Genomic DNA, 27580 nt, shown 5'->3' with positions numbered 1-27580 from the left:
TAAAAAATTCCAGCTTGAATAGTCATTTACCACATGAACAATGTCTAGACTGTATTTCTCATTAATTTAATGTTATCTTCATTGATAAAAACAGCTTTTCTTTCATAAATAGGGACATTTTTAAGTGACCCCAAATTTTTGAACAGTAGCATACACCACTGAGCCCTTCCCACTTCTTTGTTCTGCTTCTTGTGCCTTCCGACCCTCAGTTTGCCACAATCTGATACCGATTCCTCTTCCACTTCAAGAAGGTCCTGACGGCATCCAGAATCCTTGCATGTCCCCTCTCCACTCCTTCCTTTTTCACGCAGCTTCCAGCTGAGGGATTCAGGGTCACTTAATGAAGGCCCTCGAGGCATACATTACACCCACTCTTTGTTTCTTTCTTATGAGGGTCTGCTGCTGATCGACTAAGCGTTTCCCTCCACATCGCATCAGCTCAACTCAGTCATCACCAACATAACGATCCTTTGCATCCAATAAACAATCAAGCTTTGGTCCTTGCTAGTGAACAGTCAAAAAAAAAGTTAAAAAAAATAATTTCTTGATTTTACCTTTCTTTTTTTCAACTGAATTACGTCCAATAAAAGAAAGATTGAAAGAAAGTTTATATGCAAAAGAAATTTCAGCATTTCAAATTGCTTTTGACTAATGTTTTGTCCATTTTATTATCAACTACTTTATTGTAAATTTTTATTTTATTGCCAGTTCTAATCTGATTCGAGTGGGACATTCAACAAGAATATTTACTCCACCAAGGAATGCAACGGAGATATGTGACGATGGACGTACGTTTATCTGTTAATCTGTCCTTCTGTCTGTTCACAACATTAGTCAAAAACGGACCAACGGATTTGGATGGAATTTTCAGGGAAGGTCAGAAATGACACAAGGACCACCTCATTAGATTTTGCCAGAGATGCGGCTTAAAGTCTGGATACACAGATTTGTTAAAGATTTCTGTATCATTGCGAGATCGCGGCATGGCGTCACTGTAGCTATGACAACAAGTGAACGCTACGTCAGCTGCCTGCTGATGATCACGATTGTGATCCTACTACAAATCGACTGCTTATCAGGAGTTTTCCGTCGGAAATCATAAACGACTGAACAGCCGTTGTGGAGTACTGTGTTCTGAGGGCTTTTCTTGTTTTAAAACACCAAGGAAAAAAGTGTTTAATTCAGGAGACACTTGATGCCTCAATGTGTCAGAAATTCTACCATCTTGAACTGATGATCTTAGGCTCGCTGACAGCCGTCATTTTACCTCCTTTCACTGCTGACACTTCAGACACTTGTGACAGATGCATTTAAACCATGAAAGAAGCCTTTAATCTGTTCTAATTCTTAAGAGTTCATAGACTAATTCCACCAATTCCTTCCAGCAAGTACACCTCAGTTAATACCCCAGAAGAGGCACTTTCTTTGAGGACTTCCACTTCAGTCATCACCTACACTCTATCACCTACTTTCAGTGCCTTACACTTAAACTCAAATTGTAACTGCAATGAGCTTCTCTATATTAACTGGTTGCACTACATTTCATTCATGAAATCCTCCTCCCTCATCGCCTGAAAGTCCCAAACATTCTGACTTGAACTGATCATTGTCACATGACGTTCTCACTTCCCTACACATTTAGCCTGTGGTGCAACTCATCATTGTATTAAGAAGTGACTGAGTCACGCACCGGTGGCGTGATATATCCAAGTCCTAAGACAGCACACACACCCGCACACACCCTTATCAAAACACATTTGAAATATAATTTATTGCACATTTAAAGATCAACATAAAGTGGCACAATACTTATTTCAATCCTGTTACACTTGAACGAAAAAATCTAATAAAAATAAAATAAGACTAAAGAAGTCCTTACAAAATGCTCACACCTTCTGTTTATGGTCATTGTTTTTGACTTTTGAACAAAATGGCCTTTAAGTTGCAGGAATCCCAGACTGAAACTGCATAGATTTATAAAAAAAATAACAGTGATAGTTTAAAAAAAAAAAAAAAAAAAAAAGACTGAGACACTTTATTATGGCACAAAAAATCCAATCGGACCTTGGCGTTACTCATACTTGTCATGAGCCCACTGACTTACACTTTGTCCCAGTGACTTGGAGACGGTCCAGTGAGTCAAAACAAACAGGGTAATTCCCATTCTAAAAGAGGAAAACACTGAATAATAATATGTTCCCGGAAAGATCCATATATATATTCATATAAATAAGACAAACCCGATTCTGAATTGTCTTTTGCAGATGTAGAGGTTTCAAACAGAGTATTATTTTTTAAAAGTCGAAAATTAAAACATTATTTAAGCTCCGTTTACAGTAGCATCTTATCAATGATTAGACATTTTGGGAGCAGGCGTGTGTCACTGTAAAAACCTCAACATGGAGGTGCAATGAAAGAAAAACTATACAAAAACAAATTACATGATAGTCACAGTCATTTGTTTAAGTTACTATTTACATCTTTGACCTCATTTTTCACGTCATCACAACTCAAACTCCCTTTGTGGTTTCAGAACTGTCCGTATTATTGATTAAATTAGCCATCGTCATTAATTGTCGCTGGATAATAATCATTTCATGATGTTGATCTGTCTTATTGCTGCGTGGCTCATGTTTTAATAACTGATTTCATACCACTTGTTGGCAACTATCTCTAAGTTTCTATCTGCTGTTGTTGTATAGACTACATCATAAAACAAAGCACTGTGAAATGTGTGACACCCAACATAAATAAATGCCATTTAAAAGTGGAGTACATGGTACAAAAAAAAAACAAAACAACCCTAAAGAGCTACAGTATGTACAGTATGACAGTGAAAACTGGCAGCAGTGGGTGAGATACAAAAAAAGCGGTTTGATGGTACTGATGTTCAGAAGTCTGTATATGATCCCTCACCTGAACCTCGAGTAAAAGTAAACATACACGCCGATGTACAGTACAGCATAAATACAAACCCAGCCAAGAACGGCACAAAAGCATGCTAACTGGCTTCAAAATCAATTCTAATAGTAAAGTCATAAACACAGTTTTATTAGGGTTACCTGATCAGAGTTTTACAGTTTCATTAGGGCTGCCTGGTTGCATACTTTATATGGGCAACAGCTGAGAAGTGAATCAAACCTTCTGTCGACTTCAGCAAACAGAAACAGGTTTGTCTGTCCTCATTACTCATTAACATGATGTTTACTGGGGAGGGGGTTAAGTAAACAGTTGCACGTTGAATAACTAAAAGCCTCTTGATAATAAAACAGTATATACATGAACAGCAGTAAAGAAATGTGATTTGTTTGGCACCACAACAGGAGGCTTTTACACTCAGGGTTTTTCCCGTAGTGAATTAGATATTTACCAGAAATGTGATCGATTTGGCAGCAATGTCAGCCTTTTAACAGGTCACATAAAAGTTTGATGAAAGTTACCCCATTCATCTGAGAAACTTTATTTATTAAAACTACCCTTTAGTGCCACCACGACAGTGCTAATTATTATCAACGCATCCTTCCAGTTAAAATCAAGGTCAGTCAAAACAACAAGCATTCAGACGCTACCTGCATCAAAATCAGCTTTTAATCAAGGTTGGATCCAGCAGGCTGTTCAATGTATGGCAAGAAATACAGCTAGAAAAGGGAAGGATGGTTAAACAAGAGAGAAAGGCCTCAAATGTTCATTGAAATGATCTAATTCTCAGCGTTACAGAACCTGCCTGTTGAACGTGTTTACCATGGCCCTACCACGGTAGCGAGTGTACCAAGCTTGCCTATTGAAAACCACTGAAAAAAAAAAATTGTAATGAAATCAGAAAGTTATTTTTTGTCTGCCACTGAACAAAACCTTGAACCACGGGACATGTATTGTCCAAGTAAACATAAAGATAAAGATGCAAAGTAGAGTTCCAGAGCTGAGTTATTTGGAGACACTTTGAAGAAGCAGCACTTGAGAAAACTGGAGAAAGATACTGAAAGTCAGACAGAAATAGAGGAAGAGAGGCAGAAGGGAGATAAAGGACGCTAAGAGAGACAGACTTTCCTTTGGCACCTGAGCCACAGTGGCAGTGCTCTTCTGTGGGCGGAAAAGGTACCAGACGAGGGTAAAGAGACACGACAGAAGAGGGAAAGAGGGAGGTTTCACTAAACAGCTCATGCCCGATTGAAATATCCTCCCTTGACCTTCTCTCTTCGACGGGAGGCTTCTTTATTTTTTCCCTCTCGCTCCATCTGTAGATCCTGATTTGGTTCCTCCCACATCAGTGCACCTTTCAAAAACATCTACCCGCAAGTTTAGTCACTCGATTTGATCCGAGCCAAAGTCTGTCCGGCAAGAAGTTGTCCATTTACAGCTCCGAACCTCTTTTCTGCAGGAGAGCTTGAGTAAACAGTGAGTGCTTGCAGAAAGGAGGTTCTCCGGGTTCTTCTGAAGCGGTTCCTTAATGGCACTCGAGGGGGACTTCTGCGGGTTTCTATCTCGGTTCTGCTTCCACGGAAGAGTCTCAAGTTCCTCACAGATGAGTTTCACAGGCTCAGATCCTCCCACAGGCGCTCCCTCTGAGGTCGGTTAGTGCAGATCGTTCTGTGCTGAGGCCACCCCCACCACCCCCCATTCTCCCCTGGTTCAGTTCAGCGTGTGGTTCTATAGGTTCTCCCCAGGCTGATACTGGGGTTCTGTGGAGGTGAAGTAGTCCTCTAGGAAGCCCTGCAGGTACTCAAATGTAGGCCTCTCTTCTGGATCCTTCCTCCAGCAGGAAAGCATGAGCTCATGCAAGGAGCTGGGGCACTCAGCCGGGCAAGGCATCCTGTAGCCGCGCTCCACCTGGTCGAGCACCTCGCGGTTAACCATACCTGGAGAGACAAGCAAGAAGTTAGACTGAAGAGAAGAAAGGCCATCATTCAGTAAATCTGGCAGATTCAGTTAGATCCAGTTCTAGTGTGGGTGCTTTGCAAATGAACTGATGTTTTAACAGCCTGTAGTTTTAGCATTTCTATCCCTGAAGCTAACCACTGCCTTCAGATTTACTATATCTGCTGATTGTTTTCATTTTGATCTACAAACAAAAAGAGATCGTCACAAATACGACAGTGCACAATATGATGTCCTCAAATAGCTTGTTTTGTGTCAGCAACAGTGGAGAACCCGAAAACAATCCCCTATAAAAGGAAAAGTAGCAAATTCTCACATTTGAGAAGCTGGATCAAGATATTTTTTTGCATTTTATTCTTGAAAAATGATGACTGATTTTCTGTTAATCGACTAATGATTTCAGCTTCAATTATTCTGTCATCCAACATGATTCCAACATGTTTGTTTGTTCTTGATAAATTGTGTGATTTTCTGAAGTTGACTGGATCTTACCTGGATAGGGAACCCTGCCTTTAGTTGCCAGCTCTGTGAGCAGCACACCAAACGACCAGACGTCTGACTTGATGGTGAAACGACCGTACAGAGCTGCCTCCGGTGCTGTCCATTTGATGGGGAATTTAGCTCCTGGGAAATATTAAAAAAGTTAAACTTAAATGCACCATGATGTAAACTAACATGTTACATGCATATTACCTTTTTCATTCTTTTTTTTTTTAATCTGTAACCAAACCTATACTTCTCTCTGTGGCTAATTTGAGAGTTGTAAAGCTAATATATGTAGATCGGTTCCTCCAGGAAAATTCGAATTCAACCAATCTCTGCAAATTCTGCATGACCTTGCAATTTTGTCCAATCACCGCAACTTTTCCGCAATTTTGGCCAGCCTCTCATGAGTTCCACCAATCATAGCAGTCCCCAGCGCAAACGTAATGCACGTACATCACCAAATTCACTTCCTTGTTTTTGATTGGAAGATGCAGACATGTGATTCTAATGTCTCTCATTTACCAACAAAAATTACGGCTAGAGACCATGCAAAAAAAATAAATTCATCGACAAAAACTTTTCTACCGTGAAACATATTAGGAGAATGGCTGAAATGAGCAGACCACAGACCAGACTAATCACCGTGATGGAAGCTGTTGCATCCACAGCTGTTGGAGCACTGAAAGAATGAATGTAAGTTAGATTAATTACTCCACCAAGGAACGCAGCTGAGTTATGTGACGATCGGCATACGCAAATCATTCCTCTGTTAGCAACATCACTCAAAAACGGACAAACAGACTTGGATGAAATTTTCAGAGAAGGTCAGAAATGACACAAGGACCAAGTGGTTAGATTTTGGCAGTGATGCAGCTTATGGTCTAGATCCACGAATTTGTTAAGTATTTCTCATTGAGATAACGGCATGGCGTCTGATAGCGGCACGGTAACCATAACAACAAGTGAACACTACCTCAGCGGCCTGCAGACGATCACGATTGCGATCCTACTACAAATCCACGACTGTGGACTTATCAAAAATGATACAAGGAACAGTTGATTAAATTCTGAGAGTGTTTCAGAGTCCCATCAATTCCCGCCGCCTGCTACATATTTAGGTCACTCGATTTGGTATCCGTCCATACATGAATAACACACGCCTGTGCTCAGCGCAAGGTCAGGGAATGAACAGTCTTGGGGGAGTACTGTGCTCTATGAGTGCTTTTCCTGTTAACTGACGTGACAAGCTGTGAGCGTGTGTGAATACCATACAATATGAAATTGCCACTGACAGTTATGTCCAAATGTGATTCATTAGTATTAAATGATCATTTTGTGTCTTAAATCTTCCAACCACTTCATGTTAAACCAGTATCTGGCTGGTGCTAATTTACCACCGTTGTATTCGAGCTTTTGTGTAAATGGGTTGGAGTGTTAAAGAATTAGTTTTGGAAAAAATATTGTCAATTAAAATGTTGAAACATGTTCTATAAGCTGAAAAAATGCATATTTTTTAGCAACTGTCACTGTGTCCCGGAATTTCACCACAACAAATACGCTTAAAACATTGCAACTTACATTGCAATTTTTTAGAAAAGCTTCTGCGATTTCAGGTATTTTAGGCCACAACAATCTTGAAAAACACCCGCGAAATCCTGGAGGGACTGATAGATGTAAAGTACAGACTTACCCTGTCTTGCAGTGTACTCGTTGTCTTCAATGAGTCTTGCCAAACCAAAGTCAGCCACCTTACACACCAGGTTGTCTCCTACCAGGATGTTGGCAGCGCGCAGATCTCTATGGACGTAGTTCATCCTCTCCACGTAGGCCATGCCTGCCGCAATCTGGAAGGAGAGAGGACAGTTTTCATATAATACTATCATTTTTAGAGTGTGAACAAACAAATCACTAAACCTCAATGACAATGAATCTTTAGTAGTTGTACCTGAGCAGCCATGTCTACCAGCTGAGGCAGGCGAAGCATCTTCCCTGCTTCCCCTTTAAGGAAGTCCAGTAAGCTGCCTGCAAATACAAGAGCAACAATACTGTGTTTATAAAAACTACAATAGCAGATGATTTGTCAAATGAAAGATAATCACTAAACACATAAATATCAGTTAGCAGGACTGTCATTTCATCCATCTCTTGTGTTTGTGAAAGTGTGTTACTAGAAATGTCTACATTGTAGTGCCAATACAACGATTACAAAATATATTAACTACTTTAAAATCCTCAAATATTAAATATTAAAGGTTCAACACCCAGCCCTAGTTACCTTGGCTCATGTACTCCGTCACAATGTAGATGGGTTCCTCAGACACTACGGCGTACAGCTGGACCAGCTTCTCGTGCCTCAGCTTCTTCATGACCTGTGCTTCCTGAAGAAAGGCCTCCGGAGACATAGTGCCAGGCTTCAGAGTCTTAATGGCTACCCGTGTTGTACCGTTCCACGTACCTGTCCAAACAGAAACAAGATAACCTCGTTGTGTTGTTCAGGAAAGCTCTGCCTCCCTTCCTGAGTCTGACACATCACTCATTACTGAAGATTTAATATGGAATAAGAGTTAAAACAGCTTTTAAATGGATTTAAATTTAAATTATGCTCATGTGTTGCATATATGAGGGTGCTTCAAAAAGTTCTTGGCTTCAGCTGAAAACAAGGAGCCTATTTCTCATTTCGGGGTATAACCTTATACTATAAAGCGTGATATCACTGTCCGCAAAAACTCAAATGTTTGAAGCAATTCAATTCAATTCAATTTTATTTATATAGTGCCAATTACAATTCAAGTTGTCTCAAGGCACTTTACAGAACCTATATGCCTGAACCCCCAGGGCAAGCCCTAAGGCAACAGCGGCAAGAAAAAACTTGCTTTTAACAGCAAGAAACCTTGAACAGAACCTGGCAATTATGGGAGTACCCATTTGCTTTATTTTTTTTTTAAAGAAAAAAGGGAAGGAAAGCATCAAGCTGTAGTGCTGTTGCTTCAGCACAAATAGTTCCGTCCACAGGTGGCAAAAGCAGCCAAATGTGGCTGTAAACTGTTGCCCCATGACCCTGACTGACCTGACCTGCACCATGTGACTTCCTACTAGTGTGGTGGTCATTTTGAGAGTGATGATGAAGTCATGCATGCTGTTGAGGAGTATCTTCTATCTTCCTCCATGAAGGGATAGAAGCTTGAACATCGGTGGATCAAGTGCACTGAAGTCAAAGGAGACGAGGTTGAAGAATAATGCATTTCTCCTGTGACATTTTCTGGGGAGGCCGAGAACATTTTAGAGTACCCTCATACAGAGTCTAACCCAGGGGTGTCAAACATGTGGTCCGCGGGCCAAAACCGGCCCTCCAGAGGGTCCAATCTGGCCCTCAAAGTGTTAAAATTACAGCGAAGACATTAATAGCAATTTGTAAATTTGTAAAACTATAAATTTAAAATCATTTCTAGACCATGACAAGTTGTCTTGATCATAAAGTGAAATACTACATTGTTCATTGCTCTTTTGTCATTTTGTGTCTCATTTTTATAATATTTTGTCTTGTTTTTGTTGTTTTTTGTCTTTTTTTGTCTGACTTTCATCATTTGTGTGACTTTTTTGTCGATTTTTGTCCCATTTTTGTCATTTTGTGTTTTGCTTTATTCATTGTTTTGTGTATGGTTTTTGTCGTTTTGTTTCACGGTTTTGTCCTTTTTTGGTCTCGCTTGTCCATTTTCTTGTTGTTTGTAACTTTTCTGTCTAATTTTTTGTCACTTTTTTTTCTCATGTTTGTCTCAATTTTTGTCATTTTGTTTCTCACTTTTGTAGTTTGTGTGTCACTTTTGTAACATTTTGTCTTGTTTTTGTTGGGGTTTTTTGTCTATTTTAAAGTAAAATACTATATTGTTCAGTTCTAGACACCTGTGACTAAATGTTTTGTGCCTTTGTAGGCACTCTGTGATCAGGAAGTTGTAATGTGTAAATGATAAACTGAGTCACAATGTTGTTGAAACTGAACAAGTTTTTCTTAAGAAATTTCAGGTTGTTCATGATGTTTTGTAGAAGGATAATTCCTTAAATGTTTACATTTTCAGAATGCACTTTTTTGCACTAAGACAAAGGAAAAATTTGGAATTGTTGTTATTCATCAGTTATTATGTTATGATTTTATTGATCCAGTCCACTTAAGATCAAATTAGACTGAATGTAGCCCCTGAACTAAAATGAGTGTGACACCTTTGGTCTAACCCATCTATTGGCCATTGTGTGTGAGGAATTCATACCCATCCAGACTTCTCCAAAGCAGCCCTGTCCCAGTTTAAGGTCAAGGCGGAGCGACTCCCGGGGAATCTCCCAGGCGTCCCTGGCCAGTCCCTGGGTCTGAGGTTTGGCCACAGGACAGACGTCTGTTAGAGCGTGGCACAGTCCATCAGAGTGCTCTGAAAGAGGGGCAGCAAGAGAAAGTGAAAAGGGCAGGTTGAGGCCGGTGGTGTTACAAAAGGTTAACTGTCGGGGCTGTTGACATTGTCTAACTATCAGGGAGCAGATGTGTGTGACTACTCACTGCGGTAGTGGAAGACTAGCTGCTGTAAGCTGGTGAACTGGGTGCGGGAGGTTATGTAGAAACCTCCGCTATCCAGCTTCCTGATCTTGTAATGTTTAACATTCAGGCCTTTGGTGTTGTCATAATCCAGCACTGACAGGCAATACGCCCCTGTAAAACAAGACACAGCGACAGACAGAGACAGGTTAGATCAATAACACCAGGTGGCTCTGGGCCTGTGTGTCAGCTGCTCTTTGGAGTTTCCAAACAGCTGTGCCTGTTGGTCCATTTAAAAGCCATGTAGATCCAAGCACGCCTTCACGTCTTTGTCCAAGGCCAGCTCCTGTGTAAAGGTTAAAATTTTCAAGGGCTTCATCAACTTGTTTTATGCAGCAGCTTTCCAGAAAAACTCCACTTCACGATCCCTAAAAAAAAAGTTGTTAAGCGGAAATGACAAAAATAAAACAACAGATAATTAGGTTAAAAATGATGACAAAAATAAAGAATCCAAGATCTTGCAAATGTAAAAGGAAGCAAACTTGTAAAAATATGTGAATCAAAAGACTGAACCGACGTAGCAAACCTAAGCTCAACAGGGAGGTTGTTCTACAGCAAAACAAAATGAAAAATCAATCGTCTTTGATCTGGAGTTTTGCTGACTGATGTTTGCTCTTCTTCCCTCATCAAAAAGAAAATCTAGTGCAAGAAAGACACGCTTCCAAAGGATAGCAACGTTATTATGGCAGTAGTACTGCTGAAGTTTACCCCTGACCTTTCCTTCCAGGTTCAAGACCAAACTGTCTTGACTTCATTTCTCTCCTTTGGTTATCTACAAGAGGGTCATAACTTGTGTGCCTGTAGCCTGAGCCTTTAAATGGGCAGATTCATCTTGAACGGTCCTCCGTGATTTAAAATGTTCGACTACATGTGAACGGCATGCTTCTGCTCGTCTCTGTCACACTGTGAACCTCACATTAGACATCTGATACTGAACGCTCCCAGAGGCCAAAGCAGCTCCTGCCAGAGCTCCTCCTACCCTCCCTGATCCTCCCCCTTTCCTACCAGTCTCCCCCTTTTACAGTTCTTCCCTCTCTTCATGCCTCTCCTCCCCACATCTCAGAGTGTGTATGTTGAGAGAACAGAGACTTATAGCCAGGGGGAAATCGAGCACCCGCCTAGGTTGACCTAGTTCTGGCAGAGTGATTCACCCCTATCCATTCACAAGCCCAACCCACTCCACTCTTTTCCTTTTTCCCCACACTTCCTCCAAAACAACCCCCAAAAGAGTCCACCTACGTCACAGAGACTAGATCTGAGTGCAGACTTTCAGAGAAAGATGCAAAACTCTGCCATAAGCGTAGAGAACAAAGACACGGCGCCACAGGCTTGTGTGAAAGTTAACAGATGACTTAATTACAAGGTTCTGCCTCTTTCAAATTGAGTCCCTAAAGATCTACTTATTTCAAAGTAAAACACATCTGCTGCACGACGTGAGCTCCAGGGACGCAGAAACAGTGTCATCACTTCCTTTTTTCACACATTTTTAATGCGTGCAAAATAAAAAGGCCTTCTTTTTATTGAACATGTTTTGCAGAGAGAATTTTCTTAGATGTTCCGTGTGTTTCCTCACAGCATTGTTCACTGCTAAGAAACACAACTGTAAGCCTGTAACTCAGGAACAATCTCTGATTCTTTGACAACTTAGTTACAGCTGCAACTCATACTTGTTTTCATTATTAACATATAGCATTTTTCCCTTAACTAATTGCTTAGTCTACGGTCTCTGAGTCTAGAGTGAAGCCTTTAATGTGCTCATTTTGTGCAACTAGCAGACCAGAACCTTAAGATATTCAATGTAATGTCACATATGACAAAGACAAAAGCCACATTTAAGAAGCTGGAAGCAAAAAGTGTTGTCAATTTGCTTGAAAAATGAATGAAACTAATTATCAAAATAGTTGCCAATTATATTTCTTCAGACTAGACTAATTGTTGCAGCTCTAAATCTCATTGTCAGCTTGTACCCACAATGCATAATTTCACTGTTGCAGTTTAAGTTTTGTGCACAAATGACTTTATCTTGTTCAATAGGCAGTATTTGGGGACCTAAAATGGGTAATACTTCTTACAAAGATCATTTTATGGTGAAGTTAAACCAACCTTTGCACATTAAGTAGGTTGCAACTTTACCAGGATCACATGTGAAAAGCCTTGAAAAATACCCCGACCAAAAACACGTTGGTTAAAATAAGAAATGGCACTTTGTGTAAGTCAAACAGTGTTACTAATTTGTTTTCCTTTCCACATTAAATACTCAAAGTGGCTAAGAGTCATACGTTTAATGCACCATTATGAACTGGTGCAGAGAAAGGGGGAAAAGCTAACTGGTCTTGATAATGGCTTTTGCCCCTGGAGTGATGCATCTGCTCTCTCACCTTTAGTGGTCTCACTCTCCCTCACCAAGAAGGTTCCTCGTCTGTTCTGCAGGTTCAAAAGGAGCCTCTCTGAGTCGCGCCGAGTGATCTTCCCAAAATACCACCTGCCAAAGTGGGCCACAGAGAGGAAGATCAGTGAGGAGCTGCTGGAGCTGGCAGGCAGAGCTAGGTTTTTTTACTGGAAGTGTGTATGAAATAGTGTGCCAGTGCACTTTAGACTTTATTTGCAAACATGGCCTTGTCACGCAAGCATCATTATAATGCACACAGAATACAACTAAATTGGACCTCAGCACTGGAAGCTGCCTTTAAATGTATGTAGGGAAAACAAACAGCACAGTAAACTGCGAGAGCGAAACAAGGAGAGGATAATGTACTCTTCTGCTTGGATGGAGTCGGACGGAGCCACATAGTTGCTGGGGATATAACCACTCTCTCCTGTCGTCAGGGAGCGAGCGAGCCACCAGTCCCCTTCTCTGTGGAGGAGGAAGACAGAGAAAGACAGAGCAGGGGAGTCAAGCATAAACGAAAAACTGAACGAGACAAGCATAGCATTTCTTAGTTTCAAGATCTCCTAGAAACAGTAGTTTATGGGGGAGGAACACTTAAAGAGTATGAATGATGTTAATGTACATTTTTCTTATTGTCGACAAATCCCATGAAAAAACCTAAACTATATGACTCCTATTCCTTGTCTCTGTCCCTCACTTTTGGATCTTTAACTGTTGCTCTACATCTTGACACACAATCTAAAAAGCAAACTAGAGCAATAATTTACTATTACAATGAGAACAATGTGAATCTATATTTTCTTGTTGTCAACAACCCCCCCCAAAAAATTATACATATATATATATATATATATATATATATATATATATATATATACTAAATATAATCTGTTGCCATCGTATGCCTTTATGTAAACAAGGTCTATTTGGCCCTAAATTCCGAAATGAAGGGAAGAATTTGAGGTAATGGGTTGGACTGAAGTAAGACTAAAGGTGTAACACAGATTTGATCGACAATTTATACTACATGCTTTAAACAACAGTCAACCATCACCAGACAGGGTCATTTTTGACCCCAGAGGACAAAGGGTGTATGGCAACTGGTGACATCGGTGGATTTTTACATGTAGGACTATACTACTACTGTTCAAAAGTGTGAGGTCACCCAGGCAGTTTCACGTTTTCCATGAAAACTCACACTTTTATTCATGCACTAACATAACTGCAGAAGTGTTTTCTAATCATCAATTAGCCTTTCAACACCATTAGCTAACACAATGTAGCATTAGAACACAGGAGTGATTCCATTAAAAATCAGCCGTTTCCAGCTAGAATAGTCATTTACCATATTAACAATGTCTAGACTGGATTTCTGATTAAATTAATGTTATCTTCATTGAAAAATAACTGATCTTCTTTCTTTAAAATAATTCTAATCAAAATGCACCACGTTCCAAGTGCCTGTTTATCATGTTTAGTGATGCATTTAGTGCTTTTAATTTAATCCAGTACCTTTGCCATCATATAAACCCCACAGGTCTACTTCCATCCTGGCAGCAGTAACATGGATCAGATACAGGCATCTGGATGTTAGCCTACTATAAAACTTGACCCAGACACATTCTGTTACATGTCAACATCCAGAAAAAATCTAAATCCAGCTCAAATAGTCATTTACCACATTAACAATGTCTAGACTGTTTTTCTGATTAATTTAATGTTATCTTCATTTTTAAAAAATGCTTTTTTTTCCAAAAATAAGGACGCTTCGAAGTGACCTCAAACTTTTGAACGGTAGTGTAGTTCATGTATGTCTTGCATAGACAAACCATTATCGAGCCCTGTGTAGAATGGTCTGACTCTACCTCAATATAATTCTGCTATAGGGAATGGTGGAAAAAAAACAAAAACTAAGGTGTGTTTTTTCTTCTTCTTCAAATTGATAACAATTGTCTTTAGAAGTACTAACAACAGGAATCTGTAATGGTGTTTACTCAAAAAAGCAGGAATTTTTTTGGTGGAACATTTGCATGCAGGGAGGTGAGCACTGTCCTTCAAACGGTTAATTCAACGGATAAAACCTCACAGGGCTCTTTTATTGCACAATCCAAATCTTCAGCAGAACTCTGGCTGCCTGGAAGTTGTTGTTGTCGGTTCCCTTAGTGAAGGGCATTTTGAAAACGGTAGCATGTAGATAATGGAAAGGGTGTTATATCTTATAGACTAGCTGTGGATGAACACATTTGTGTCCAATTATGTTAGTTTCAGTAGTTTCATTAGATTTGTTTCCAATAAGAAAAATATGAAACATTATCAGATTTATCTCAGAAATATTATAGGATATGTATCTACATGAAGTTTCAAACCTCATATTCCTCAAACAACTTCCACATCATTTGACTGAAACCCACAACGCCCTTAAAGCAAAAGTGAAACCTTTTCAAAAAACGCACACCTCATCCCACACCAAAGTTCACAGAATGATGTGAAGTAAAATACATCCTTAAGAGAGGAACTAGACAGGCACAGGCAACCTTTTATTCTACGTGTAGTCCCTCACTTTTAGACCTTGAACTGTTGCTCTACATCCTAACACACACAAACTACCAAGCAAGCTGGAGAATTACTCAGTATCTCTAATATTTACTAATTCATCACGGTTACACTCTGAACTTGATCAAACAAATCCGTGCAGCAGCAAAGGGACTGTGAACAAAAGGTTGCATAAGGGATTTTTTTTTTTTATTGCATTAAATATTACTGACCTGAAGCTGTACTTTTTCCTAGGAGAAACCATGAGGCATGAGAAAGGAAGAGAGAGGGAGAGATAACAGACACAGCAGACACATCAAAACACAGCAAGGAGACACAGCAAGGCAAGCAGCACAGCACAGACAGATAGCAGAGGAGCTGAATATGCTGTGGGACTACACCGTGGGGCTGATTTAAGCTCGACTTTCCATTTTAGTGTGGTTTATAATATTTGTAATAATTCCCCAATAGGTTGGTATAAAAGTATCCGTCATTTACTTTGCAAAAATGACCAAATCTTCATGTTATGTTTGATTGATTTACGGTATAACTGCTTGTAATTCATGATTTGCTTTTAAAATATATCGAAAAATCTGCCATGCCCTGAATAGCACTTTGCAATGCAGATATTGCACTGTTTCCTTGTGCATAAGGTGTGAAGTTATTCTGTTTTCAGCCCTACAATGTGGTGCCAGACTATAGATAAAGAACAGCAGACCTGATTTATGGCAGGAAGTTATGGAAAGAGCTCATAAGGGGGAAAAAAAAGACAAAACACCATTGTTCTGATGTTAAACACCTGCAGCTTTTAAATACACATCTAATTTCTTAAACCTGCTCCTTCTAAATTTAAAAGACAACGTTACACAGACAAGACTTCAACATGTGCTGACGTCCAACAGGGAAACACACTTTTCCAGGCGTCATCTGTGTGGAGGAAAGGAATGTGAGCGCACGTCTCAGTATGGCAGGCTCCCTATAAAGTGTCTTTAAGATTATGACGATGGCAGTTGCCCAAGAGGAACAGAATGCATTAGCTAAGTGCCGTTCTGCTCCGTTTTAGCAAACAGATGGGCAGGATCGCTCAGCAGTTACCACTTCCGACTCTCGCCGCGTGTTTGCGTTCATTCACATTTGTGCGCATCCGTGCTCACGTGCTCGTCGAGAAATCTGTTCATTTAGATAACTGCGAAGTGGTGGCATTGGATAGAGAATGAAAAGACGGATGACTGTTGTTTCTTACGTGTTGTTGACAATCTGCAACCGGTCGCCTTTCCTAAAGGTCAGATCAGATGCTGTCCGTGACTCATAGTCATACAGCGCCACAAATGTAGTCACACCTCCTGCAGGAAACCACACACAGAAACAGAGATATTCATTTAGGGAAAAATGAAATGAAAATAAAGTTATTAAAGGCTACTTCCTCTTAATTTATCATAACACGGGCCTATTCTGTGAATGTGCTCTGTTAAGCTTTACATGTGAAGTTATTTTGCTCTTGCTCTGGGGACTAATGAAATACACTGACTTTCAGACAGCCAACCAATTGTCCTTGGAGGGCAAGGCAATCATATTAAAGGTTTTCTATTTTCTGTGAAGCTTTGTATCCCTTCTTTTTAATGAACCTGCAATTTAAAGCAGGGAATTCTCCGGCCAATCATCGATCGGCTCATTAGATGCGCTGCAGGACGACGCGACCAGCAGAACGGTTCCTGATACACCAGCAGGCCTCTGCTCTCTGGATGGAGCAACATTAAGCCAACCATCTGGACAGTCTAGACAGCTCAAATGTCAAGCAAATCTGGACAGTTTGGCACATTGGGCTTCAAAGTCAAAGCAACAGTTTTAAGTCAGGCTGCTTGATGGTGGGAAAAACAGACAGCTTTCAAATATTTTTTTGTGTCAAGGTGACTCACTGTGGATCAGGTTTTAGATGTTTGTCTTTTCCCAGGACTTCTGTGATTGCACGTTAAAAGCAAATCTGTGGGCTGACTCAGAGATAAGTCAAAGTTCTTATCAGATCCTATTAAATCAGCTTCTCAGCTTCATTCACACTTAAATTTGCACTAAAAATTTCAAACACAGCCAACAGCTGGTTAACTCGGCTGGAAACTGGAGGCGATGCAGAGGCTTTTCTCTCTCTGGAGACACTGACTGTTCAAAATTTCAGTTCATTTACCTCCATAGAGGAGGTGGGTGAGAGGAGGATGTTGTCAAAGCTCACATCCATCATGGACAATCCCTCTCACCCACTGCATGACACTGTGGGGTCTTTAAGCAGCTCCTTCAGCAGCAGACTGAGACATCCACCCTGCAAGAAAGAGCGCTATCGCAGGTCCTTCATTCCATCAGCTATAAGACTTTACAACATCAGCATCACTGGCTGATGTTAACATAAACTGGACTACATCATTACCACCCCAAACCATAAAATTTGCACAGACATTCTTGCACTGCACATCTCTGCACTTTTAAACTTTATTTTTATTTTTATTTTTTCTGTTAAAAAATTTTGCCACCCTTGTATATATTGTAAATAAAGCTGCTGTAACAATGTAAATTTCCCCTGGAGTGGGGAGAAATAAAGAACTTTATCTTTATCTTTATCTTTATCTTTATCTTATCTTATCTTAAAGGTTGAAGACATTTCTATTTGGTGCTGCATTTTATTGAGTTAAATCTGGCACTATTTTTCACACTGAAAATGTATTTATTTCGATTCTTATCACCCTGGTTAATCTATTAATCTGATCTCTATCGCATTTTATTTTTTATTATTATATTCTACTCTTATTAGAAACCTATTTGTGTCTTTTTATATTGCCTTGTTTTATCTTAATGTCTTTTCTGTTGTTGAAATTTGCTACATACATAAACTTGCCTCACTTGGTCTTACCTGACCGATTTAATCATGCATTTCCTACCTGACAGAGGTCCTCTCTGAGGTGACGTGACAGTTCCCGTGTGGTCCACCCCTCCAAAGAGAGCTAACTCAGGAGTATTTGTCGGAGCGTGCTGGTGCTGCCCCTGGTGCCCCCTCCTGCCAGTGCCGACGGCAGGGCTCCTGTTGGGTGTTTGGGTCTGCTGGGCAGGGCCCAGGTGGTGGAAGTGCCCGCTGTCTGAGCCTGTGCCTATAGTACCGTCAAGGCTCATGGAGCGCTGGCCTGGCTCCTTGGGCTTGCTCTTGCCCGCCCCCATGTGCAGACCTGAAACGAGAGCCAATGACAATTAAGAATGCAGCACCTAAAGCTCTCAAGCTGCACTGCCACAGCTTCTGACCATCATGAAATGACAAAAATGTACACTACCGTTCACACAGACAATTTTATGTTTTCCATGAAAACTCACACTTTATATTCATGTGCTAACATAATTGCACAAAGGTTTTCTAATCATCAATTAGCCTTTCAATGCCATTAACTAACACAATGTAACATTAGAACAGAGGAGTGATGGTTGCTGGAAATGTTCCTCTGTATCTCTATGGAGATATTCCATTAAAAATCATCTGTTTCCAGCTAGAATAGTCATTTACCACATTAACAATGTCTAGACTGTATTTCTGATTCATTTAATGTTATCTTTATTGAAAAATAACTAATTTTCTTTCAAAAAAAAAGGACATTTCAAAGTGACCCCAAACTTTTGAACGGTAGAGTACTTTAAGTAATTCTAATCAAAATACCACCACATTCCAAGCACCTGTTTAGCATATTTAGCATGCATTTAGTGCTTTTAATTTCATCCAGTACCTTTGCCGTCATATAAACCCCACAGGTCTACTTCCATCCTGGCAGCAGTAACATGGCTCAGACACAGGCATCTGGGTGTCAGCCTACTATAAAACTTTTATTTAAGTGCAGTTTGACCCACACACATTCTGCTGCATGTCAATCCAGAACAAAAATCTAAATGCCATTTCTCTGGACAGTTTAAAATATAGATTTTTTTGTAAGACACGGTTCAAATTCAGATGCACATTTGGTAGATATGATACTTTCAGGATGACCAAGTCCAAATGAGATAAGAATCCTGTGCAACTACTGTTTTAATCAATCAGAATTTAACAGTGTTGATTAAAAAAAATTCACTGAGAAACAGGAACTGACGTTGACTTCTCAAACTGAATTCCTCTCAGCAGCGTGCACTTTGTGAGCGTCACTTTCACTTTAGCTCTTCTAATCCACCACAGAGTATCCTTGGAGCTGTTCCAGGTTCAGTTAAAACCATTTAGCATGCGAGCACTCTGGGAACAGGACACATAAAAAGCACACATGCATTCAAGGTCACTCCTATCTGATTCAATCTGTTCTGAATCAATAAGCATCTACAAGGAAAACAGGGCTGCAAACAAAAGGAGCCGTGGGCTGCACTGAAGCCGAGCGCTAACATTTGGTGACATGACAAGGACACAACAGGTACCAATTCTCGTCCCTGTTCTAATACCGATAACATCTATTATGACCCGATGACATGCAACGGGTCAAGAATGTGCCGTCATCGTCAGTGCCGACAATGGCAAACACGCTCAGACAGTAAAGTGCACCCACAGAAAGTTGGAGTGCCTTGTTCACACACCAAGTCCAATGCTTCCCTCCAGGCGCTGTGCAGTGACTCACTGTGAGACCAGCTATTTCAGGCCAGCTGAAACAGAGACAGTCACACACACATGAAACAGCCTTGTTCCTTTGTGAATAGAGGCACTCTCAGTTCCAGACAGAGTGTATGCATGTGCGTAGGTGTGTGTGTGTGTGTGTGTGTGTGTGTGTGTGTGTGTGTGTGTGTGTGTGTGTGTGTGTGTGTGTGTGTGCGCGAGTGTGTGTGTGGTTATGTGCATTAGCAGCTGTTCCTTGGTCTCTGGGAAACGAGGCTCAGTCGCACACTAACACCCGAGCACAGTTGCGTCTCACATCCTTTTTCCAACACATGCATGTACCCTTGCGAGTGTTTCCAGCACACTTGTGTGAGTCTGACAGACAGGACAGAGGGTTATTAACAGACAAGGAGGAAGGAACTGCCGGTGGCTGTAAAAAGAACATGTAGGTGGTTGTTGTATATTGCATGGACAGCTGAGGCTTAGTGGGTGTTTTAAGTGTGATGTGTGAGCATAACATAATTACACAGGTCTGGGAATTCTGAAAGACATGGAAGGATCCCACTGTGAAGATGCGTGGGCGTGTAAGCTCCTGAGTGTGCGTGAGTGCGCACGAGCGTTTTCGAGCATGCACGTAAAGTCATGCAATCTTGATTCAACTCCTGCCAGGATGTAATCTAGCGCACTGGGGGGTTAACGTATCCCATGGTGCAACACTGAGTCACATAGAGATAGGCTCACAGGCCTGCAGAGAAAGATGGACAGGATTGTGTGATTTGCGTGAAAAGTAAACCAACCACTCGATTCGTCCAGCTAGTCCAGATATCAGGAATCGACTTCGTGGCCGGTTGGATCTACCAGCTCTCTGATGATCTAAACGCCACCAAAATGACAAAACATCAACAAAAGTGGGCCAGGACCACAGCTCCACTGATCGCAGTCTTAGCAGGTTTTAAAGAATGTTAGAGGAGCTTATGCAATAGATATATTTAGCAAGCCAGATAGTCAATATATGCATACAAACAGGAAAAACTTGTGGTGGAAATCTGTGCAATAGATAGTAAGTAGAATTCACCAAAAAAAATAAAGATTCCTTACTGAATGTCCCATTACTTCAGATTTACAACCACTGACTGCTGAAGAAAGCAAACTTTCGTGAAGCTTGAAATATGGAACTCAGTCCTCACTTTTCATCACTGGTCCAAAGCTTGAGCCTCTAATCTACAGGACCTCTCTGTGACAGAAATCCTGTTCTAACTCAAATTTTCACTGCTATAGAGATGGATTTTTTAAAAAAGGAAAAACTATATACAGTATAAATCAACAACAAAAGATGAAAATATAAGAACTAATAAGACATTTGATAGTATGAATAGAAAGAAACACATTGTTGCCATGGGAAATGCTAGATAATCTGAAATAATTTAAACAAAATCGATAAATAGCACTTCATCATTGCAGATGCGACGCGAGATCAGCACACATCAGATATGTGGATGTGTAAATATACTGTGATACTAGTGTAGATGCAATACAGAATGACACTCGATGAGTTGATGAGGTTTTAGATATCTGTCTCCAAACTGATACCAGTTCTACACATTCTTATCAAACACTATTAAAAGTGTGTATTATAAATGATTATGCCATTTTTGCAGTCTTATTACTCCGCCAAGGAACGTGGCGGAGTTCTGTGACGATCGGCGTACGTTTGTCTGTCTGTCTTTCTGTGTGCAACATTACTCAAAAATGGATTTGGATGAAATTTTCAGGGAAAGTCAGAAATGACACAAGGACCAACTGATTAGATTTTGACATTGATCCAGCTTATAGTCTGGATCCACAGATTTGTTAAAGATTTCTGGATCATCGTGAGACAGCGGCACGGCGTCACTGTAACTATGACAACAAGCGAACGCAACGTCGGCTGTCTGCTGACGATCACATGATTGTGATCCTACTACAAATCGATCGCTGCGGACTTATCGGGACGTGTTCTTGTTTAACCTTTTTGGTCACATCTGGACTAAGTTGACAGAATAACTGAATTATACCTTTCTCATATCATATCAAATCTGCATTTCACCGCTTCCTCCTTGCTAATATATACAGTGGAGCTTTGTGAATTTGGACACAGTACAGAAACTTCTTCATCGTGCGCAATGCAGCAAGGCAAGCATTTGGCAGAAAAGGGGTCATTTAACCCTGACGCTCTGATTCTGGCTTTGATCTGGTCCCAAATTGATTTAGAAAACTGACCAATCATTAGGATTAATCTCACGCTGATGAGGAGAGTAATGATCCTTACAGTCAGGTCCTGTGAGAGCTGCAGTGGCCAACACTAAACTCCGGATCTGTCCAGGACGCTGTACACACCGGAGCACCCTTGAAAGCCTCAGAGCCTGCGTATGTAAACAGTACAGCCGGCTCTCTAACACAGCCTCACGCCTTTTCCTAATATGGTGTCTGAGTGCCCTAATATCAATAAGTGCGAACACATGACTCCATCCAACATTGTGATATAAAATGGAGCAGAGAGGAGGAGCGATATCGATTCAGGATCACAGACAAACCTATACATCAGACAGATAAAACGAGCAACAGGTATAGGGAGGGTGTACTGTAGAGTCTTGTGAACATAGAGGAGTAGTAGAAATGAAAAAATGATGAGGAATGGGAGGTTTCAATCCCTGTGAGTCTTTCCATACAACAGGAGTGCAGAGGAACGTGGGAGAAGCAGACTGCACCGCGCTGCTTCCATTGCCAGCGACTGCAACAAGAACAGGCACCTGAGCAGCAGGAGGGCAGGATGGGAGGAAGGAAGTGAGGAGGGAGATGAAGGAGGAAGATGGTGTGGGGGCCAACAAAGAGGCTCTATTTTCCTGGTTTCCCAGGACGCTGAACCTCTTTCCAACAATAACCCCTGTTGCTTTGCACCTTACATTATATAATCATGATATTACAAATTACTTATCCTCATTTATAAATCACAGCACTCGTGTGTGGAACTTAAGGTGCCTTCTGGATGTTATTATGTCTTCTTCTTCAATAGGAGTTGCTTTCTGGTACGGACGGTGCTATAAAGTCATTTGATTTGTGGTTTGAGAATGTCGATAAAAGGGTGACACAACGCAAAGACTCGCCGACTCCGTGAATCAACCTCTGCCTTTTCGTGTTGTCGGATGAGAGATTTTGAGGATTAGATATGAATCACGCAAATACAGGTTTCGCTCAAAGGCTCGCTGTCTGAGTGGTATTTACCTCCGATCCACAACAGAGTTGAAGAGCACTTCAATATTGACAGTACATTTATCTCCAACCTCTGTCTTTCTCACAGTCCCAGTGCTGAATGAGCCTTATAAAATCTATAAACTATCTCTGAACATGAACTGAATACTGTGGAGAAAGAGGCCGAAAGGAAAAGGAAAAGCGTCCAAATGTTTAAGAGGACTGCCGGTTGATAAAGCAGAAAAGTCCTAATACATTTCTGGTACTGAATCAGGTCAATAGTTTCACTATAGTATGTATGTTGTTCATCCGATCTGAATTTTGTGTACAATGAAACCGTCTTTGCTTGCTGTGTAGTTCATTCTGTCCATACTGGCCACAAAGAGTCCTGCTGTGATTGTGGTGTAAGAGATGGAGGTAAAAATTTTGTCATCTGAAGTGATCATCATGCAGTTTTCTTTGGACATTCGTCGCCCCCACATGATGGTGATTCCCTGACATTTCCTCTACAGTCACTACATCCGCATGAAATTTGGTTCAACCATTTGTTGTCACCAGAAAATGATTCCTCCTGAGTTTAGTGTTGACATTTGTGGCTTTGGCTCCAATATCTTTACAGCTATCACATGCATTACTGTGGCTATTCCTGCAACAGAATGCAATAAATTCCAGGAAGATGCTCGTAGCATTAAACACCACACTGCTTCTGTTTACCTCAAGTTGTAAAAATCCTTCTGATAAGCCTTAAAACTCGTTAATCCGATACTCCAACTGGACTTCCCGGATTGTATTTCATTGTCTCACCACTTTCTTGACAACACCCACCAATGATGACCCCTGCTCTGTTTTATTGCATGCAGTCCCTGATGAATACAGCCTGTACACTCACAGCACCACTCTGTCTCACTGTTCATCCACCGCAGCCCAACAAGGAACCATTGTTTGAGGAAACAATGAAGGAATTTGGTGCTAAAATGACTTGGAAAGACACCCACTCTATCAGACGAACACTGATGAAGTCTCATATTAGCTTCAGGTGAACTTAATGTGTCCTCGCACAGAACGACGACTGCAGACTTTGTCTTTTATGTCGTGTCAGGAAGGAATCTCTACACAACAGGCAAAATGCGAACCCGTTCTTCAAATTTTGGATTATCTGATGTCAACATTGTGCTTCAGGCCATTGCAGTTTTCCTTCTGGCCTTGCAATTATGTTGAATTATCTTCTAAATACAAACCAAATGCCAACATGTTCTGACGATGGGTGATTCTGTTTTAAAGAGAAACGGACATTCAAAGACCACATTTCAGTACTATAAAGTTTAAAACTCTGATTTTGCACAGCTTGCAAGTACACACACACAAACACAAAACTAACTCATTCTCACGTTTGACCTGCCGCATCAAACATTTGTAATCCTCCATCTGAAGCCGAGCACAGTAGGCTGTGCATTTCTGGTCGGGCACATGAGCACATTTGGCCACGGCGAACCTCACTGAGTCACAACAGACGGTAACAGTTGCCACCGTGCTGCAGAGAGTGAAGAACCTCCAGCCAATGTTTCAGCTGAATGGGAAAATTACAGTTTGCCCTTGGGAGGGGGAGGCGAGGGAGCAGGAGAGGAGGGAGCAACGATAGTTCCTCAAGATCAAAACGAGAGGAAATGTGCACATTAGCGTCACTGTCTCCCTCTGATATATGTGCCGTGGTGACATGAAACATTAAGAGTTCACGTACGGTACATGAATAATACGCACATCATCTGTGTCAGGGAGAGAACGGGGCTGAGAAAAGACAATGCGGCCACATTAATCATCAAGTCTCTTTTTAGTCCTGTGAATCCCATCTTCTTCACTGTCTGTCCCCCAAAATGTTTCTTTTTTGCACAGACTCTGGGAAGTGTGAGCCTGTGCCTGGCTGTCCCATCTCATCTACCGTCTTCCTCAGCAGCAGGCACACACAGGAAAGGCCACATAAAGAAGAAGAAGAAGAAGCAGAGGAAGAGGAGAAGGGGGACTGTGGCTCTCAGCTGATAAAACCCATTTCCGTCCATGTGGTGGCTCTGGCAGAGAGTGATCCAGGCCAGGAGGAATGGCTGCTACGGCATGATTAATTTTACAGGACGTGAAGGCTGTTTCATGTCACACTCTTTGCGAACGATTAGCTCTACAAATCGGGCTTTTTTTTTTTTTTTTTTAAAAAGACAGTCAGTAATTTCAATTTACAAGCAGCTTATTTTGGTCATTTAAAATAAAAATAAACTCAGGGTACTAATTGTAACATCTGCTCTCCTCCCAGTATGCATAGATTATCTGCACATATAAGCCAAACAATTAAGTGACTCATAATGAAGTCAATTAAAAGACAAATAATAAATCAAACAATTTTGATGAACAAAAATCTCTAGTTTTCTCATCTCCTAAAATGGGAATCTTTTCTGGTTTTCTTTGTCTCTTGTGGCAGTATATTAACTGGGTTAATTTGGTTTTGTACTGTTGACTTGACAAAAGGAGACATATACAGATGTAACCTTGGGCTGGTGGAACTTCTCAGTGTTTTTTCTGATTCTCATGGCCTAATTATTAACTATTGACTGAGAAAACACCCAGTAGATTAATCATTTCCACTCAAAACTAACCTTTAGCTGCAGCCTTAAAGCCAACATGAGTCCTTTACTGCCCCCTGAAAGGGAACATCATGTATTCTGACCCACTTTCTATAGTCTTTCTGCTTGGAAATCATTTCTGAGTAATTTTAAGGACGACTTCAGCAATCACACAATGCGTCTCTCCATGCTAAGCTAACCCCATATTTGCCAGATCACATCCTCAAAGGTCGTCCAACACTGAGCTTTCCCATGATTCAAGCATCTCATTCAAGGCAAAACTGAATCCACCGCCTTATGGAAATTAGTTGGAACTTGTCCAAAGCCCCCCCTAAAAAACCAACTGTAAATAGATTAACCACGTAATTAAAACTCTATATCCACGGGATTAAACACCAGTTGTCAGCAAAGCTGCCTTCAAAGAAACACGGGGTGGGGTAGTTGCTGCCTACAGGAGTAGCAGCTGTCAAAATGATAATGTCTTTGCTATGGGATGTAATGGGGGACGAATAAAAAACGGAAAAACATCCACTGTTTGCCAAACGGATCCACACTGCGCACGTAAACAAGGATTTGTGAATGGGATCTAAAAACAGGGACAATGCTCCTGTGGCTGTCGTGGGCTTCGGCTCCCATACGGCGCATATGCGGCCCGATGAATCAAAACAGGTGCTGTTACAGCTCCATTTTGAATTTCGATGGATTGTTGGCTTTATTTTTTTTTCCCGTGCGCACTCGATTTGCCGGTGCATTTGTGGTCGTGACAGTCAGAAATGTGACATTTGCACGCGGGGCTTTGCATTTTTGCGGGGTGTGTAGTGAATCGTCAACAACCCGAGTCCTGGCACAGACTGGAGTGGCACTGGCCAAACGTGCGAGCAAACCCTGGCTGAATGGCCTGTGCAACAATGAAATACAGTCAGTGGAGATACGCTGTGCGTAAAACATCCGTATGAGGGGAAAAATGCGCAGCGACAAACCCGCAGCCCCACAGCTAGTAAACCGAAATAAACCCTCGCAATAAAAGGCTACGAAGCTCCAATTAACTCACCTTTTACGCGTCTGGAGATTCAGCCCAAAAATCAGAGACGCGCAGCGAGGAACCGTGTTAGATCCGAGCGGCTGTCCTCATTAGAAAAATAATGGAAGCGGATGGCCAGTTGCTGTGGAAACCTCGGGCCAGCCACGAATCCCATTTAGCGATTTTCGGCAGAATCGCAAGAGGAGGAGGAGGAGGAGGTCATGACGGGGACTTGCCTTATGGAGCAGAGGGCACAGCTGCCGGGCGGCTGCGGTGGGCCGGACCAAACACCGAAACTGTTCAGCTGGGGAGAGCCGACGGCGCGGTGAATTCATGCGACGGAGCGGGAGTGGCGCGGTGTGGACGAGAAGACATGCCTCGTAGGGGGAAAGGCACGGGATAGTGCATCACTGACGAAACACGAGAGCGCAAATATGATGAGGCTGGATTTTTACGCACTTTACGCAGCAACGTCGGCGTCGGAAGAATTCACGTCGCCGTTGCGTAACAGTCAAATTGTCCGAGGCGTTGGCATACACGACAACACCCCCGGTTAGCCTTTCTAAAATATTTAATCGTCACGACTTAGACGCTTTATTGTAGTAAAAGCAGCGCGACACGACACATATTATGAGAACATAGAAATCTCTCCTATATCCGGTTTGTGTCACCAACTGGTCCGGCTAGCCACATCGGTTGCTAAGCGACACACGACTTCTATTACGAGCGGAAAGTTCCTTGCGGCAACTTCAAACCGGCGCATTAATATTAAAAAAAAAATAATACTAATTTAAAAAAAAAAAAAAATATATATATATATATATTAATATTCATCAGACAACCACAACCGCAGACTGTATTTTTTTCAAATCACTTTTTAAAACCAATTTTCGTAGACTTGCTTTTATATGATTTTCGTCTTTTATACGTTTTATTCATTATTTTTTAAAAACTTTTTTTTTTTGGGGGGGGGGTTCCCCACATTTCCTTTTATTCCACTTTTACCCCTCTTAATTTGATATGGAATTTTAGTGCTTTCATTTATTTAGTTTGTTGTTGTAGATTTATTTTGTAAATCTGTTGTCTTCCTGTGTATCCTCCCATCTTGCCCTGTCTGTAAAGCCCTCTGTGAAGTCTTTTATTCTATATATTGTTTTCCTTTAATGTGATAGGGCTTTGTTGGTGCTTTTATCTTATGTTTTGTATCCATTACTATTTGTTCAAATAATTTATTTCTATTGAAATTCACATTTTTCATGTTGTATATTTT

The 27580-nt window shown here is 41.1% G+C and overlaps 1 protein-coding gene across 3 annotated transcripts; it reads right to left on the bottom strand.

Annotated features, from left to right (window-relative positions):
• Window positions 1-1752: 1752 nt before the first annotated feature.
• On the bottom strand, window positions 1753-26774 carry LOC111577019 (proto-oncogene tyrosine-protein kinase Src-like). 3 transcript variants are annotated; one of them, XM_023283080.3, is made up of 13 exons: window positions 26341-26774; window positions 17786-18067; window positions 16105-16204; window positions 15095-15112; window positions 12696-12794; window positions 12319-12422; window positions 9905-10054; window positions 9624-9779; window positions 7637-7816; window positions 7307-7383; window positions 7052-7205; window positions 5368-5499; window positions 1753-4856 (listed from the first exon to the last, which is right to left on the bottom strand). In XM_023283080.3, exons 2-13 carry the CDS (start codon window positions 18057-18059, stop codon window positions 4648-4650), a joined length of 1653 nt encoding a protein of 550 aa, XP_023138848.1. In that variant the 5' UTR covers window positions 18060-18067; window positions 26341-26774; the 3' UTR covers window positions 1753-4647. The 3 variants fall into 3 exon arrangements, with proteins under 3 accessions (XP_023138848.1, XP_035810046.1, XP_023138849.1); XM_035954153.2 differs by having other exon boundaries at window positions 26547-26774; XM_023283081.3 differs by lacking the exon at window positions 15095-15112.
• Between the last annotated feature and the right edge of the window lie 806 nt (window positions 26775-27580).

The sequence above is a fragment of the Amphiprion ocellaris genome, chromosome 5, assembly GCF_022539595.1.
Source record: "Amphiprion ocellaris isolate individual 3 ecotype Okinawa chromosome 5, ASM2253959v1, whole genome shotgun sequence".
NCBI classification, from domain to species: domain Eukaryota; kingdom Metazoa; phylum Chordata; class Actinopteri; family Pomacentridae; genus Amphiprion; species Amphiprion ocellaris.
The sequence above is the reverse complement of the archived record's forward strand: the minus strand, read 5'-3'. Positions and strand labels throughout refer to the sequence as shown.